The sequence below is a fragment of the Solanum stenotomum genome, chromosome 9 (genome assembly GCF_019186545.1).
Source record: "Solanum stenotomum isolate F172 chromosome 9, ASM1918654v1, whole genome shotgun sequence".
Taxonomy (NCBI): Eukaryota; Viridiplantae; Streptophyta; class Magnoliopsida; order Solanales; family Solanaceae; genus Solanum; species Solanum stenotomum.
The window spans coordinates 40,027,172-40,045,722 of NC_064290.1; the positions used below are offsets into that span (position 1 = coordinate 40,027,172).

Sequence of the window (18,551 nt, forward strand, 5' to 3'; positions counted from 1 at the left end):
TTACTGTACTTCTAGGTCAACCTAACCATAGTGGGAAGAAGAGGGTCAGCTAAACTGCAGTCCACTTTGTACGTTTGTTGAGCAGACACCTCAGGCATTTTAGTAAAGGGAAGGAAACTTCTCACCCCGAGGGAGGCAGGAAGCTGCTGCTTCTAGAATGAAAGCTTCTCCCTCAATTTTTAGAGCGTATCGTTGTTTTAAAATAAAAAAGGTTTATGGATGAGCTAATCAAAATGACAAGTGGTTACGGTTGAGGAAAACGAAGAATGTTGGGAATCTTCGGTTACCTTTTGAATCAAAGTGGCGACCAACTGAGTATTACGACTACAGGGGAGAAGCAAAGCTTCGTAGACAGCTTCACTTCCTCTTCGCTTCTTTCTTGACGACTAGCTTCTCAAGTGGATGGCTTGGTAAGCAAGCTATCTTTAGCATCGGTAAAATCCCTATCAATAATAGGCCGGAATGGTGGGCAAGGAGTCCCTCCCTACTTTAATGGAAGTCGATTTGGGATTTAGAGGGACTATTATCGTCCAACTCCCTAACCTAAAGCAGCACTGGGCTTGGACTGTAGTGAACCAAAGTATGGGGGGACGTCTAATCCTTTTGCAGCTGCAAGACTGGCTAATCGTATGCACTAGACTCAAATACCCCTAGTTTTGGAAGGCACATGAGTTCGAATGCTATGTTGAATGTGAAATCGAGACTACACTTCATAGGTAAAGCACCATTGGGCGGTGGTTCCTCTCCTTCCTCTTGAACCTTGAACAAAAAATCGATCACTCCATCAACTCGACTAAGAGTTTCGAATTGAAAAAGTAAACTGAATTTTACTTAAGACGAAGGAAGTGAGTGTAAAAAAAAAACCACTTTCTTAAGGCTTCAAACTACTAGTCATTAAGACTACTATGAATGAAAGGTATGGAGGTCATTTTCTTGACTTAGTCTGCGTGCATTATACCTAACCTTTTCACTTATATTTTAATCTCAATAAAGAAATGAAAGGATTGCTCTTTGCTCCTTCTAACACCAAACCATATTTTTAGTTTTTCATATTTTTTTCTTCTAAATTCGAAACGAAACCAAAAAACCAGACAATATAAATTCTTAATTCAAAATCAAACCAACAAACAAATCCAAATTAGAATTTTATTCAATTTGGTTTGGTGTTTAGCTTTAGTGTGAATGGTGCACACCCCTAGTTTAAGATGCAATGAAAATAAAATTAATAAGACAAAGCTATTAGAAGAATTGCGAAGAAGGTTTTCAACAATGGTCATGATTCCTCAAAATAATTTGATCCATCTTATTGAAAAGACCCTTAAATTAAAATAGTGTCTTCTTTACTTAACAACTCAATAGTCTTTGAAGTGTCATTGCTTACGGATCACCACGTAGAATAGATCAAATTCTATCTCAAACATTGTAGATATTACAAGAATACAAAGATGAAGTTTACTTTTTGAAGTTTCTAATCTAATAATGGGAAGTACTTAGTCTCATTATATGTTGATTGTTTGGTTATTAAATGGGAGGTTATGCTTGAAGAACCGATCTTCTGATTACTAGGAACCTGTGTCATTTATAACATGAGTGCCTGATGACAATCAACTTCTCACTTATGATGTTGAGAAGATTGTACTACTGTGGGATGTAATCTCTGGTGAATGTATAAATATATATAGAAAAGTCTTCGGAACCAATAAATCCATATTTGGAGTATAGAGGGAATGTAAAACTCTCATTACTAGAATGCTTTGTTGTATGACCTTTCTTTAGTCCTAGAAATGACTTTCATTGCAAGTGAAAGTGAGGATTCACAGGTATATGACATAAGAATCCTCACTCCCACTGGCAATGACAACTTTATCTAGGTCACCAAAGCAAGACTGTACAGTGAATCATTCTAACTTATGCCCATGATATATGGCTATGAATTTTACATCCCCCTATATACTCTAAAAATGAATTTCTTAGTTCTAAAGACTTACCTATATATATCTATATATTCACCAGAGTTAACATCCCATAGTCAAACAACCTTTTCTACTCCACAAGTTAGAAGATTATTTTATTCAGGGCCCGATGATATAAATGACAGAAGTTCCTCTCAATCAAATTTTTTTTTTCTTCAAGCATTTTCTCTCATATTATAACCGAGCGATCAATAGATGATGAGGCTAAGTACTTCCCAATATGAGAGAACTACAAAAACCAGACATCATCTTTGTGTTCTTGTTTTATTTACGAAGTTTGAGATGGAATCCAATCTATTCCACATGGTGATCAACATGCAATGAATTTTCAATGACTGTCGAGTTATGAAATAAACAAGACTCTAGTTGTAATTCAAGAGCATGTTCAACAAGATGGATAAATCTTTTTCTTAGAAATCATGACTATTTCAAGAAACCAACTTTTCAATTGTTTTAGTAGTTGTCTTATTAATATTTATTTTCATCACATCTAACACCCTAGACACATCCCCTTGTGAAAGTGGGGTCCTACATGACATTTCGCATAAGATACACTCAAACAAATTTGTATATCTCATGTGTCTACTTGTTCAATTCTATATAGGTTGAAGTGTGTAATTGTGCACACCTAAGGTTGTAGAGCATATATGTGAGCTGAGGCTAATGAAATTTCAGTGAATTGTTAGTTGTGAATTCAACAAGACTATTTGTAATTCAGGAATCATAACTGTTGCGGGAAGTAGTCTTTGTAGTTCTTCTAGTTGAAATGATATTGCTGCTTTTATTTTCAAATGCAGGTGCAATTAAACTCTAAATTTTTGCAGATATTTGTTATCCCAAGTGGCTATGCAGAAGTTTGAATCTTTAATTCTGAATTTTTATAAACGTAGGCGTTGAAGATCTTTTCTTGATAAAAGGTTTTTTGTTTCTCTTTTTGGACACATATGATGCTTTTGTTGGGGAATTTGAAGTTACTTGTTGGTTTTATTACCATCGTCTACTACATCTTTTGATTAGAGGTATTCATTGGCTAGTTTTATACAATTTTGTGACATTAATGTCCTATATTTTTTGTAGTTAGTTTTATAAATGCTATGATAATATTAACCTAATTAAATATTTTAGTATCCTGTATGTTTAAACCATTTGTTATTTGTATGTGAGGTATCTACTGAACAATGAAAGCAACTACCGAAGTGGATTGTCATTGTGATGGCCTTTGCTTAATGGTTAGAAGATTTGAAATGGGCAGAATTGGATGCTAAAGGAAGAACCCCTAAAAGATGAGATCTACCAAATAATGTCGGCTACTGCAGCATAGTATGTCTTTAGGGAAAGGAATACTTGAGTATTTCAATGCAAAAGACAGAATCCTCAGGTTATGATCAGATTCGTCACAAACCAAGATAGCCTTGCAGCATGGCCGAAAACTTACAACTTTTGTCCTACCTAATATTTAGTCGATATTGGTGTAGTTAGGTGTTGACTATTGTGTCTTTCTTGTCATTTGTTCAAACGATCATTAGCAAAGATAACTGTGGGGGCTATGTCCAACAATTGATCTTCTTATATACTATGTAATGTTCACTTTTGGTAATGAAAATGATTTGTTACCCAAAAAATTAGTATCTTCAGTTTTCCTCTCGTCCATATGAATTCTATAACTTTGATTTATTCTTCAGTTTGGATAGAGAACTATAACTTTATTTTTTGTGTTTAAGAATCATATAAATGAAACGAATGAAATCATAAGAAATCTTCATCAATTTGAGAATAAGAACAAAATATATTGAATGAAAAACATAAGTTTTGTCACTGCGGTGAACTAAAAATAATATTAGTTTGGGTACCACTCATGAATTTTATCAAAGAAAGTATTAGCTTTACTCTACAGTTTTAGTTGAATCCTTTGATGTAGTAGTTGATGCTAGTTTTATTTCACATAATTGGTTCCATGAACAACTGTGCGGTTTTTAGCTCAATTGAGACAACCTTGTTGTTCAACTTCATAGTAAAATAAACCTGTGTATAGCTTTATTGTACAGAAGTAATTGAAGACACACTAATTACAAGTGAAGAGTTTATGTAATTAATTTACATTAAAACTTAAGCTGATACATTGTTATTTTCCATTGTTTCTTGGGAAAATGACCTAATATATCCCTCCATTTTTCTACTAGAGTTGATATACCCTTCGTTATGAAAGTGACCCATATATCTACCCGTATTGTTATACAAATGGCTCACATATACCCTTTTCCTCTAATGAAAGTGAAAAAAAATAATTTTATTATATTTATTTAATATTTTTTATTCTTTTCAAATGTATTTTTTTTGACTTTTTGTTTCAATGACTAATATAAATTTACTGTTTTGATGGTGAAATTTATTTATGTTTCACTAATTTTCTTGTAAAATTTATTATAGATACCTGAATTATTTTTAAGAATGCAAAAACTAAGTTATAATATAGCCGCACAAAAATTAGTTTTAAATTTTTTCTTTACACTATAGAATGAAAGAAAAAATAAACAAGAAACTCAATAATGATAATCAAAGAAGTCAAAAACTAATTTGTGTACAAAAACTATTAAAATATACCTTAAACTTTGCTAGAAGGTTCATAAATACCCCTATATGAATTTTTAAAAAAAATTAAAGTCAAAAAAATAAATTTAAAACTAGTTTTTCACTTCCATTTGATGAATGGTATATGTGAGCTTTTTTTGTAATGGTAGGAGTATATGTGAGCCATCTGTGATGATAAAGGTATATACATGATCATTTCTCTATGCAACTTACATTGCAAACACCTCAGAATTGCTCAAAGGTGAATTTCAAGTTCTTCAATACATGGGCTGAACATGAATCATTTATGGGTCTGGTAGAGAATATATGGCAGATGGAATATGGTACTGAACACATGAAGAAGTTTTGGTCCAAATTAAAGGCTCTACAACCTGTTTTAAGGCATCTTAATAATAAGAATTTCAAATTTATTAGTTAGTAGATTGAGAAGGCGAGAGATGATCTTAAAAAAAATACAAAAACATATAATTAGCCAAGCTATTGATGAACTAATAGAGCAAGAAAAAGAGACTTTGATGAAGTTGGAGAAATGATCTATGATAGAAGAAAGTGCTTTAAGGCAGAAATCAAGGACTAAATGGATTAAACTTGGAGATGCTAATACCAAATACTTCAGTGCTATAGTAGAAGAGAGAACCCAAAGAAGCAAATCAGGAGCATTATATCCCTCTTTAGACAAATGTTGTATGAGCAAAAAGAAATCAAAACAGAATTTGTGCAATTTTGCAAAGGCCTCATGGGCACATCAACAGTTACTTTGCTAGCTATAGATGTTCAGATAATGAAAAGATGTCTCATGTTGTCTAGACATCAAAGGATTAGCCTATGTGCTGAGATAACTGAAGAAGAGATGTTGGATTACAAGCCATTGGAAGTGACAAGACACCAGGTACAGATGAGTACAATGCTTTCATTGTTAAACATACATGGCAGATAGGGGTGTCAAATGGGCGGGTTGGGTTGAAATTGGAGATTTTAAAATGGGTTGAAATAAAAATCGGGTTGGATCTTGACCCACCCAAGTTTACTTTGGGCTCAAATGGGTTAAGTTCTAATGGGCAAAAAAATGGGTTGGGTCTTGACCCACCCAATTTGACCTGATTAATCTCAATAATTTTAACATAGTGATATTTAACTTTTATAATAACAATTCGAATTTCAGCACAAGATTTTTTTTAAAAAAAAAGTAACAAATGAATAGATAAATCCTAAAATATGTTAAATAGATAATAATTCATATCTTTAATATATGAACATATCTTAGTAAAGAGTTTTAAAACGGGTTGAAATTGGAGATTAAATTGGGCTCAATTGAGGATTCTCTTAAAATGGTTAGGCTTGAATGTGTTGAGATTGAACCCAATTCAAATTATCTTGAGCCCAACCCTTAAAATTTTGGGCGGGTTATCTATGTTTGGGTTCATTTTTGACACCCCTAATGGCAGACAACAAAGTGCAAAAAGTTTTAACTGCACTTTAGTAACCCTTGTCCCAAAAGTGCAAAGCCCAAAACCTATGAAAGAGTATAGACCTTTTGCATGTTGCATTGTCTAGTATAAAATCATCTCAAAAGTTTTGGCAAAATGATCCATACTGTCATTTGTGATTGTCAAAATGGATTCATTCCATGGAGGAAAATCTCTGATAACATATTATTAGCTCGTGAACAGTCACTCCCCGAGGCTACCCCCTTAGAGTAACACATGACCTAGGATCACGTGACCCTAAGCTTACCCTGAATCTGGCATATCATGAACATAATAAAAATAGCTAAGAATAGCTAAGTAAAACATGTATTATGCGAAAGCTAAAAATAGTGGATATCTGAAATGGGGAAAACCTAACTAGTCTAAATATATAAAATATACTAAGAGTTTAGTGATAACTGAAACAACCTGTAACACCTTGAACTTAAATAGAGGGTTAGCATGTTAGAACGTCAAGGTGTCACCAGTCAAGGACCAACCAAGGGCCCATGAAGAGGCCCCAAGAAAACTGCCCAAGGTAGTGACCTAGGGCAAGACCCATGCCCCGTGGGTGTGTCCACGCCTCGTGGATGGGGGATCGTGGTTTGAACCAAAGTCCTAGTCACCAAGCCACACTTGACTAGGACGGTCCGTGGGTTCATCCACGGCTCATCAACGTGTCTCATGGATGATTACCTGAGGGCAGTTTTGGTGGTTAAGTTTAGGGGTACTTTGGGGTTTTTCGGTTTTAATTAGGATTAAGTGGTGTCATTTAGACCACCTAAATAAGAGGTTTAGACCCCCTAAATCAAGTCATTTAAGTCATTCTCTCAACTTACCAAAAAGAAACCCAAATCCCTATCAAATATTCTCTCTCTAGAAAGTTGAAGAAGAAGAAGAGGAATCAAGCTAGGTTAAGCCAAGTCTCCAATCTTCCAAGATTTGAGGGCTTTGGAATCAAGGTATGATGGCTCATTCATCCATGGATCCCTATCATCCATGGAACCCCATGATTTCCCCAATTTTGAAGAAGAATTCCCCAAGTCAATTTCGGGTTTCTTCTAATGTTATGGGTTATGATCCAATTGAGTGGATTAGAGTTGTTTATGATTGTTTATGATGGAAGTGCATGATTTTAGTATGATTATACATGTATCCATGCTGAACCTATGATTCTAAGATGAATTTGATATAGATAGGTTTTATGCCATGAAAGGGAAAATTGAGGGCTTAGATCCGATCTTCTAGGATTGATGAATTTCATTATAGATTGTTTGAGATTAGAGCACATAGATATGAATTGCTTAATATTAAAGAACATAGACATGAATTGAATTAGATTAAAGTATACTTGATTGAATCATGATTAATAGTGCTTGAGATGGAGCCTATATGATGATATATGATAAGAATCGCTTAAGAATGAAACATGTGATTAAAATGTCTTGAGATTAGGCATATGGGATAACTATGACTAAAATTGCTTGAGAATAAGGCTTGTAGATGAGTCCACAAATTGGACTCATTAAGGGCTTTATTTTAATAGAAATAGTGTCCTCAAATGCTTATTTAGCCTAAATATCTGATGAAAACACTTAAGTTTCTGGTATTTGAAGTGTTAGTGAAAGCATGGATACTTAGGCGCAAAAAAGAACAAAAAGGCTGAAAAGAACAGAGAAGCTGAAGCCTGAGCATCACCAAGCATGCTTGGTGATTCGCCGAAGAGACGCACTCCACTCTCTGTTCCAGTATGCGAAGCCCTGAAGGAGAACGATAAAAAAGGAGATGAAAGGAGCAGTCGGCGTTTCGCCGATCAGTTCCGTGAAGCAGAAGTATACAACCCAATGATCCAGAATGCACAGATGTTGAAGACAAAGCAAAAATGGCGATGAACTAGAGAAGGGCGAATCGCCGAGTCATTCGGCATTCGCGACAAACGTCGCCGAGCGGTCCGCCAGCACTATTTTCTGAAGTCTATAAATACTAAATTCTTTACTAGTTATTGTGTGGAACATCAGAGTAAAAATATAATTGCAATTTTCACTTTAGCTTTCTTATTTTCTCTCAAGTTTGGAGAGGGTTTTTGGGAGACTTGAAAGGAGAAGGAGATCATCTTCCCCAAATTGGAAGTAGGTCTTATCCATTCTTCTTCCTTTGCTTATACTAAGGTTTAATTTCTTATACCCATTTGATTTCTCTATCAGTTTAGGTATAATTTTTTATTTCTTGATGTGTGGCTAAAAACCCCATTCTTAGAGTGTGATTTAGCAAATATGTGTTTATATTATTATTGGGTTTTGCTTGCTGATAGGTTAGACGTATTTTAATGGTGATTTCACCTAGTGGTTGTGGTTTAATTTAATGGGTTTGTAGTTGCAAATACAAAACCACCCATGTGTTTTCGGCTTGCTTGAGAGAGAGGTCGTGAAACCAAGACCGCTAGACCGATGGACTAAGGAGTGGGTCGACATTAGGTTCAGCCTGAGAAGGTGAGAACTAGTCCCATATCGTACCACTCAGCTCGAGATACTGAGTGGGGTAAGGAGTAGTTTGGCCTTCATGCGGCGAATGGGTGTCCAAGAGGAACCATTTGAAACTAGGTAAGTTGCTCGAGAGAGAACTTATTTACATCTAAAGCTTAGCCTAGTAACTATCAGCTTACAAATTTCCTATTGAAAGCATGTACTCAGCAATTTATATCAATTTATATTGCGGTCACACCCCACGAACTTCTCCCCATACTTGATCTCCATTTCAAATTTTATAGTTTTTATTACATTTGTGACAAAACCCCCAAATCGATATTTGACACTTTTGTGTACCCCTTTAATTTACAATGTTTTTAATCGTTAATATCTTTAGCTACGACTAGTTTGAACTAAATTTTATTTTTCTATAAATTCTCAAAACCACTCCCTTGGGACACGACCCCAGTCCTTAGTTGGGTTACTGTATTATCGACGATCGTAGCCACTTAAAATGGAAGTAGTGTCGTTGGTCACGATAAGCATCAAAATGGTGCCGCTGCCGGGGAGTGGTGTCACGTGAAGATGTAGATTTCTATAGTTTTTGTTCTTTTTAGTGTAGTTTTTACTAATCTTACTATTAGTTTTGTTTTTCTTTGTTTATTGTTTGTGTATGCAGGTCCTTTGAGCATGACATAGGGAGTGGGTGGCAAGCTAGTTGAGGCAGATCAAGAAGTCGAGGGTGACTTCACACTAACTGCACTGGTATCTCAACTAAATGACTTGACCACCAAAATTTTCGAGGTGGAAAACCAGCGCAAATGCCAAGGGATGTGCATACCTTCTCATGTGCGGAAAAAGTCTAGAGAAGATGAGAAAAGTCGTGTTGAGGACACATTCAAATCATCAAGATCGAGTGTTGGACAAAATAAGAGAGAATGTTGAAGTGTTGAATCAATTGATTGGATCTCATTCTAGATCAATCTAGCACATTAGATCACTCTTGATGTTTGCAATGCCTCAGCTCTATCCAAATGATTATATTGGGGTTACCTAGTGACACTAGGCCTAGCTCCAATAACAGAGAGTGAGGCAGGACCTACGTCGAGCCACCACGTTAAATAAGACGCTTCTTTGTCTGTTTTTAATTGTGTTATTGAAACTGCTTTGCGATTGTTTGACCTTATGGCTCTCTTTTGGGTTTAATTGAAAAATAATTTTGACACTTCCGAAAAATTTTCATTTTTCAAAAATTTTCGCCACCTCTTGTGTTGAAAGTGGCTGTTCTTGTACAAATTCTAGTATTGGTTTCGATCAATACCGATGACTTGAATAGTGCTCTCAATCGAACAAACATGTATGTGCGGCTACGACGAGAACAAATGAAGTTGCATAGCCAATATGTGAACTCTTTGCATCTCGTTGTGATTAGCCATTTGTCAAATTGATTCTCTTGTAATGACCGTTGCACACTTGCGAAAGTGTGTAGTGTTGTTTGACTTAAGTGTCGATGCCTTATGTGATGAGCTTACTTTGAACCTTGCATGAATATAACTAGAGTTTGCCCCGTTAGTTAGATTGATTTAGTAAGGTGTGCTCTTGAGATGATCTTAGGCAACTTTTAAAGAGTGAGCCAATTTGACATATACCTCTTTTGTAGCCTACTCGTGAGCGTGTGAAACTCTCTTGAACACCCTTTGAGTCTTACCTTTCTTTGAAAGAACCTTGATGAAACCTAGACCTTACTTGATCCACTACCTATAATCCTCTTGATTTGTGGTTTAATGAATAGCCAACTTAGGCAAAATGCCTAAGTTGGGGGTATGGTGAAAAACGAAAAGGAGAAGTCAAGAAGTGCAAGAAAAGTCTCCCTTGACCCAGGGTGTTGCGGAAAAATGGAAACCTTCCATATAAAAAAAAGGAAAAGAAAAAAAAAGAATGAAAAAGAAAAGTTGTGGAATAAAAGTACAAAAGAAATTGGGTTTCCAAGCAATCCATGAAAGTGAATAAAGAGATGACTTAGAAGCACTAGAAAAAGAATTGATAAAGATTAAGAAGGGGATGCCTTGAGAATACCACATCTCATGAAGAAAAAGTCACTGATCCTAAATGACCATAACTTTGCACTCAGCCCCATTACAAGCCTTAGAAAGACCTTTTACATCTTGGGTGAGCCAAACCAAAGATCGATTGGAAAATACAGGCAAGCCTATGGGTGAAAACATGCACTGTTTTCCTTTTTTTGAGTGTGAACGTTGCATGTGATTCCTAGTCTTGAATTGATTATCATCTATATATGAATATGGAATCATTCTTTATGTGTGGGCAGTTAGATATTTTTTGTTGAGCTTGGACTTGCACAAGTAGTAAGTATTGCGAGCATGAGAATCTTTGGTATTCGTGTGTCACAACTTGAATCTTTGAGTACACACTTTATCTTTGCATGAGTTATTTGAGTCTTGTTGTGTATGTTCATGATTTAGTCTTGTGTAGCACTATTTGAGACATCCTATTTGAACTACTGAACTTGAGTTTTACTTGAGGACAAGCAAAAGTTGAAGTTGGAGGTGTTGATGAGTCCACCAATTGGACTCATTTGGGGCTTTATTTTAATAAAAATAGTGTCCTCAAATGCTTATTTAGCCTAAATATATGATGAAAACACTTATGTTTCAGGTATTTGAAGTGTTAATGGAAGCATGAACACTTAGGCGCAAAAAGGAACAAAAAGGCTGAAAAGAATGAAGAAGCTGAAGCCTGAGCATTGCCAAGCATGCTTGGCGATTCGCCGAAGGGACACATTCCACCCTTTGTTCCAGTATGCGAAGCCCTGAAGGAGAATGATCAAAATGGTGATGAAAGGAGCATTTGGCGTATCGCCGATCAGTTCTGTGAAGTATAAGTATACCGCCCAATGATCCAGAATGCATAGATGCTGAAGGCAAAGCAAAAATGGCGATGAACTAGAAAAAAGGTGTAATCACTGAGTCATTCGACATTCGCAACTAGCCTCGTCGAGCGATCTATCAACACTATTTTTTGAAGACTATAAATACTAAATTAATTACTAGTTTTTGTGTGGAACATTAGAGTAAAAACATAATTGTAATTTCACTTTAGCTTTCTTATTTTCTCTCAAGTTTGGAGAGGATTTTTGGGATACTTGAAGGGACAATGAGTTCATTTTCCCCAAATTGGAAGTGGGTCTTCTCCATTCTTCTTCCTTTGATTATATTAAGGTTTAATTTATTATATCCATTTGATTTCTCTATCATTTTAGGTATAATTTCTTATTTCTTGATGTGTGGTTAAAAACCCCCAATCTTGGGGTGTGATTTAGCAAATATGTGTTGATATTATTGTTGGATTTTGCTTGCTGATAGGTTAGATGTATTTTAATGATTGATTTCAACTAGTGGTTGTGGTTTAATTTAATGGGTTTGTAGTTACAAATACAAAATCACCCATGTGTTTTCGACTTGCTTGAGAGAGAGGTCGAGAAACCAAGACCGCTAGACTGATGGCCTAAGGAGCGGGTCGATATAAGGTTCATCCTGAGAAAGTGAGCCTTAGTCCCATATCCTTACACTCAGCTCGAGAGAGTGAGTGGGGTAAGGCTTAGGCTGGCCTTCATGCGACAAATGGGTGTCCGAGTGAAACCCATTTGAAACGGGGTAAGTAGCTCAAGAGAGAACTTATTTCCATCTAAAGCTTAGCCTAGTCATTATTAGTTTACAAATTTCCTATCGAAAGCATGTACTTAGCGATTTATTTCAATTTATAATGCAGTCACACCCCAAGAACTTCTCCCCATACTTGATCTCCCTTTTAAATTTTGTTGTTTTTATTACACTTGTGACAAAACCCACAAATTGATATTTGACACTTTTGTGTCCCCCTTTAATTTACAATGTTTTTAATCGTTAATATCTTCAGCTACGACTAGTTAAAAGTAAATTTTATTTTTCTATAAATTCTCAAAACCACTCCATTGGGACACGACCGCAACCCTTCGTTGGGTTACTATATTATCGACGATCGTAGACACTTGAATCGGAAGTAGTATCATTGGTCATGATAAGCATTAAAATGGCACCGCTGCTGGGGAGTGGTGTCACGTGAAGAAGTAGATTTCTAGAGTTTTTGTTCTTTTTAGTGTAGTTTTAACTAATTTTACTTTTAGTTTTGTTTTTCTTTGTTTATTGTTTATGTATGCAGGTCCTCTGAGCATGACAGAGGGAGTGGGTGGCAAGCCAGTTGAGGCAAATCAAGAAGTCGAGGGTGACTTCACACTAGCTGTACTAGTATCTCAACTAAATGACTTGACCACCAAAATTTCTAAGGTGGAAAGTCAGTGCAAACACCAAGGGATGTACATACCTCCTCATGCGCGGAAGAAGTCTAGAGAATATGAGAAAAGTCGTGTTGAGGATACACTTCAAATCATTCTCCAAAAGATCACTGATCAAGATTGAGTGTTGGACGCAATGAGAGAGAATGTTGAAGTGTTGAATCAATTGATTGGATGTCATTCTAGATCAATCCAACACATCCGATCACTCCTGATGTTTGCAATGCCTCAACTTCATCCAAATGATATATTGGGGTTACCTAGTGACACTCGGCCTGGCTCTAATAATAGAGAGTGAGACAAGACCTTCTCAAGCCACGACGTTAAATAAGTCGCTTCTTGGGAGCCAACACAAGGTCGTAAATGTAGGATTTTACTTTTATAAATAATAGTGTGTTGTTTGTATAGATTGAGGAAGGAAAGTGCTTGAAAAGATGTATGGTGGCAAGAAACATGTCCTTTTGGAGGATTGTCGACAAGATCGGCGTACCAAATCATTCCCGCCCTTTGACTCAATACACCTCAAAGATTGAGTCTGTAAAACTAGGCGGAGTGAGAATTTCATCAGTGTATCGCCAACCCAGTTAGCGATCTCGATGAAGACCGCCGATGTGATGCCCACATGAACTGAAAATCCAAATAAATTTGGCGAGGTAACTAGACATTTGGCGCTTCGTCGAGTGATTGAACGAATTCGACTAACATCGCCGAATAAGCGGAAGTTGGATGGTCACTTGCCACAGGCTTAAAAGTTCCATTTCATTCACTTTCTTTCACTTTGTCCCTTTTCAGAAACTCACACTCGCACTCTAGTAGTTATATTTCTTGCACTTTTAGAGTATTTTAAGTGTCGGATTGTGCTCTGATTTGGATTGCATTGCCTTCTAGCACATCAGTACTATCTAAATAGGCACCAAAGAAGTGGCTAGACCAAAAGTCGCACGGAGAAATGATCCACCTTGGCACATAAGAGCACGATAGTTTAAAAATGATGACAAGAAAGCAGAGCTAGCCAGACAATGGAAATATACCAAGTAAGCTAGGGCAAAGAGACGAATTCCCATCGACCCTAATGTTCCTCCAAGGGCTCGAAGTTTAGTTAATGCAATACGGGCCTTTGGAGCAGCTCATGAGATAGATCATATGAGTGCAACTAATTATCTTGCTGCAGATGCTAAGGCAAAGGCAAACAATGAGGACCAAAACAACAATACACCGGGGACCATTATTTTACTTCAGAGAGATGCATCGGGTACTGATGCCCCGACAGATATAGAGATTACATAGACAAAACATCTCTCCATGTCTTATCTTTCTTCAACTCTGGATACTGTCATTATTTGCATTTGAGGACAAACGCTCTTATTTGTGGTAGGGTGAGGCCTACCTTGTTTTGCTTGTTTCAGAAAATTGTGTTTTGGTGTACATTTGGGTTGTCTGTTATTAATTGTGTTTTTAAAACTGCTTTGTGATTGTTTGAGATTATGGCTCTCTTTTTGGTTTAATTGAAAAATAATTTTGACCCTTCTGAAAAAATTTCATTTTTCAAAAATTTTCGCCACCTCTTGTGTTGAAAGTGGTTGTTCTTGTACAAATTCAAGTCTCGGTTTCGATCAATACCGATGACTTGAATAGTGCTCTCAATCGAACAAACATGAATGTGCGGCTATGACAAGAACAAATGAAATTGCATAGGCAATATGTGAAATCTTTGCATCTCGTTGTGATTAGCCATTTGTCAAATTGATTATCTTGTAATGACCGTTGAACACTTGCGAAAATGTGTAGTGTTGTTTGACTTAAGTGTCGATGCCTTGTGTGATGAGCTTACTTTGAATCTTGTATAAATAAACCTAGAGTTTTCCCTGTTAGACTGATTGATTTAGTAAGGTGTGCTCTTGAGATGATCTTAGGCAACTTTTGAAGAGTGTGAGCCAATTTGACATATACCTCTTTTGTGGCCTACCCGTGAGCGTGTGAAACTCTCTTGATTACCGTTTGAGCCTTATCTTTCTTTGAAAGAACCTTGATGAACCCTAGACCTTACTTCATCCACTACCTATAAGCCTCTTGATTTGTGGTTTAATGAATAGCCAACTTTGGCCAAAAACCTAAGTTGGGGGTGTGGTAAAAAACGAAAAGGAGAAGTCAAGAAGTGCAAGAAAAGTCTCCATTAACCCATGGTGTTGTGGAAAAATGGAAACCCTCCATATAAAGAAAAAGGAAAAGAAAAAAAAAGAAAAGAATGAAAAAGAAAAGTTGTGGAATAAAAGTATAAAAGAAATTGGGTTTCCAAGCAATCCATGGAGGTGAATAAAAAGATGACTTAGAAGCACTAGAAAAAGAATTGATAAAGGAAAAGAAGGGGATGCCTTGAGAATACCACATCTCATGAGGAAAAAGTCACTGAGCCTAAATGACCATACCTTTCCACTCAGCCGCATTACAAGCCTTAGAAAGGCCTTTTTCATCTTGACTGAGCTAAACCGAAGATCGATTGGAAAATATGGGTAAGCCTATGGGTGAAAACATGCACTGTGTTCCTCTTTTTGAGTGTGAGCGTTGCATCTGATTCCTGGTCTTGTATTGATTAACCTCGGTGTGTGAATATGGAATCATTCTTTATGTGTGGGCATTTTGGTACTTTTTCTTGAGTTTGAACTTGCACAAGTAGCAAGTATTGCCATGAGAATCTTTGGTAATGGTGTGTCACAACTTGAATCTTTGATTACACACTTTATCTTTGTTTGAGTAATTTGAGTCTTGTTGTGTATGTTCATGATTTAGTCTTGTGTAGCACTGTTTGAGATATCCTATTTGAATTGCTAAACTTTAGCTTTACTTGAGGACAAACAAAAGTTTAAGTTGGGAGTGTTGATGAGTCGACAAATTGGACTCATTTAGGGCTTTATTTTAATAGAAATAATGTCTTCAAACGCTTATTTAGTCTAAATATCTGATGATAACACTTAAGTTTTAGGTATTTGAAGTGCTACTGGAAGCATGGACACTTAGGCGCAAAAAGGAACAAAATGGCTGAAAAGAACGAAGAAGTTGAAGCCTGAGCGTCGCCAAGCATGCTTGGCGATTCACGGAAGGGACACACTCCGCCCTTGGTTCCAATACGTGAAGCCCTGAAGGAGAAGGATAAAAAAGGCGATGAAAGGAGTAGTCGGTGTTTCGCCGATCAGTTCTGTGAAGCAGAAGTATACCGCCTAATGATCCAGAATGCACAGATGTTGAAGGCGAAGCAAAAATGGCGATGAACTGGGCGAATCGCCGAGTCATTCAGCGTTCGCGACTAACCTCGCTGAGCGATCCGCTAGCACTATTTTCTGAAGTCTATAAATACTAAACTCTTTACTAGTTTTTGTGTGGAACATCAGAGTAAAAATATAATTGTAATTTTCACTTTAGCTTTCTTATTTTCTCTCAAGTTTGGAGAGGGTTTTTGGGAGACTTGAAGGGAGAAGGAGTTCATCTTCCCCAAATTGGAAGTGGGTCTTATCCATTCTTCTTCCTTTGCTTATATTAAGGTTTAATTTCTTATACCCATGTGATTTCTCTATCCTTTTAGGTATAATTTCTTATTTCTTGATGTGTGCCTAAAACACGCTATTTTTGGGGTATGGTTTAGCAAGTATGTGTTGATATTATTGTTGGGTTTTGCTTGCTGATGGGTTAGATGTATTTTAATGGTGATTTCACCTAGTGGTTGTGGTTTAATTTAATGGGTTTGTAGTTGCAAATACAAAACCACCCGTGCCAGCTCAGACACCTCCTGTGGACCTTGTTCCACCAATGGTTCCTCTTCTTAGACTTCTGAATAGATTGAAAAGTGATGGTTTGCGAACCATCCTCGAATAGAAATTGTTATCTACGGAAGGACTAGAGGATAGATACTCCAGTGTGCAGGAAAAACTAAATTGGCACAAGTTTCAAACCTTCACCAGACCCCGTGGCCCCTGTTTTCCTTCATCGGTCCGGGAATTCTACTATGCATATGCTATTTTGGTGCCAAAGAGTAAGAAGAAGGTTGGTGAGTTTAGACCGACTAAATCGGTCATGGTACGGGGTGTGAAAGTTGGGTGCTGCACCGATATCATAAATGTTGTTCTTGAGAGAGCTACAGAGTTCGAGCATGATTATGAGGGCCTAGTGACAGCCCAGTCCCTGGATGACTTAAAGGGTTGGCTTGCACCACTTTTATATGATGTCACTTTGAGGTGGATGGATGCAGAAGTACAGATCGAGAAGAAGGATCTAAATGTAGCTGCCCAGTATTGGTTTGGATTCATCAGCAGCTCCATTCTATCCTCTGGCATGCAAAGGCATCTCGTCTAGGGTCTATATTAGGAAAAAAAGGGCTTAACTTGGGACTCATCATTGAACAGGAGATAGCCATGAGGGCCAAACATAGACAGACCTCCTTGCCATTATAACGGAGCTTTGCCGGCGTGCTGGAGTACCCCGAGACACTACCAGAGATTTTGATGTTACCCCATCCTCCTCTACTGACATCTGGCATCAAGGCCTAGTGCACAAGAGAGAAAGCTGAAAGGAGGAGGGCACCCCCGGTAGACACCTCCCCGGAGGTGGATGTTGGCTCGTTACCTGCAGAGACACATTTGCCTACTCCAGCCCCTTGGCCTTCAGGTACTTCTACCTCTACTTCTGCTTCACATGTTCCAGGCACGTCCACTTCTTCCAAGTAGCCCATGATTACTCAGGAGATGATACTGAAGATGGGACCTTGCTCAGTCAGCTGACGTGAGAGCTACTAGACTGGAGAGAGATGTCCCCTTGTATGATTGAAGCTGATATATTTTCTACATTGATGCCCCTACGTACTTATGTTGATGATCTGACCGCTAGGGTCACAACCTATGAGAGCAGGCAGGGGGAGAGCTCTGAGGTTTTGGCTTTGAAAGCCAATGTAGCATACTTGAGGAAGGACGTAGACTATTTGAAGTCTACCGACTTCACTTCATTGATTCAGACTGCAGATGACGTAGAGGCCCCTGAGACCTTAGGGATTCCTCCGAATACCACCAGAGATATACATAGGGAGGAAGATGTAGTTGATGAGTCGGATACTAAAATCGACAAGAAGTAGATAGAGATGCAGGAGGCGAGCATATACAGAGATCTGCATTTCGTTAGGGAGGCTGAGAGAGACCTTGGAGACATTGATGTGACTGAGGAGATTCTGATAGGTGTCGTTGTGCAGGTCTCCATGGCAGGCACACTTTTTGTTAATCGTAGCGGAGCTGATACTTCTGAGGTGACTCAGGGCACTAATGCCCAAGTCCAGATTGATACACCAGGCACTAAAGCCCCGATAGATGGAGAGACTGTATAGACAGGATCCTTTCTTTACCTCCCTCTCTGTCTTACTTTATTTTGACTTTTGGATTTTGTGTCATTGGCATTTGAGGACAAATACTTTTTAATTATGGTGGGGTGAGGCTCACCTTTTGTGTGTTATTTGTGACTCATGTTTTTGTGTATATATTTGGGTTGTTCTGTTTAAAAAATTGTGTTTTATACACTTTTTGTGGAAGGTTTGAGCTTGTGGCTCCATGTTTTAAATCGCAAGATGATTTTGACCCTTCCGAAAAAAAATTTGCCACCCCTTCTATGTTGAATATGGTTGTTCCTTCGCAAATTTGAGTATTGATTCCGATCAATACCGATGACTTGGATA

General features: G+C 37.4%; 1 protein-coding gene across 1 annotated transcript; it reads left to right on the top strand.

Moving 5' to 3' along the window:
- Window positions 1–17,639: 17,639 nt before the first annotated feature.
- On the top strand, window positions 17,640–17,960 carry LOC125877519 (uncharacterized). The gene has a single exon (XM_049558790.1). The coding sequence runs from the start codon at window positions 17,640–17,642 to the stop codon at window positions 17,958–17,960; it is 321 nt and encodes a 106-aa protein (XP_049414747.1).
- Window positions 17,961–18,551: the final 591 nt, after the last annotated feature.

What these genes read in the sequence shown, in the direction of transcription:
- LOC125877519 (XM_049558790.1), top strand. Translation starts at nt 17,640, where the DNA reads ATGTCCCCTTGTATGATTGAAGCTGATATATTTTCTACATTGATGCCC.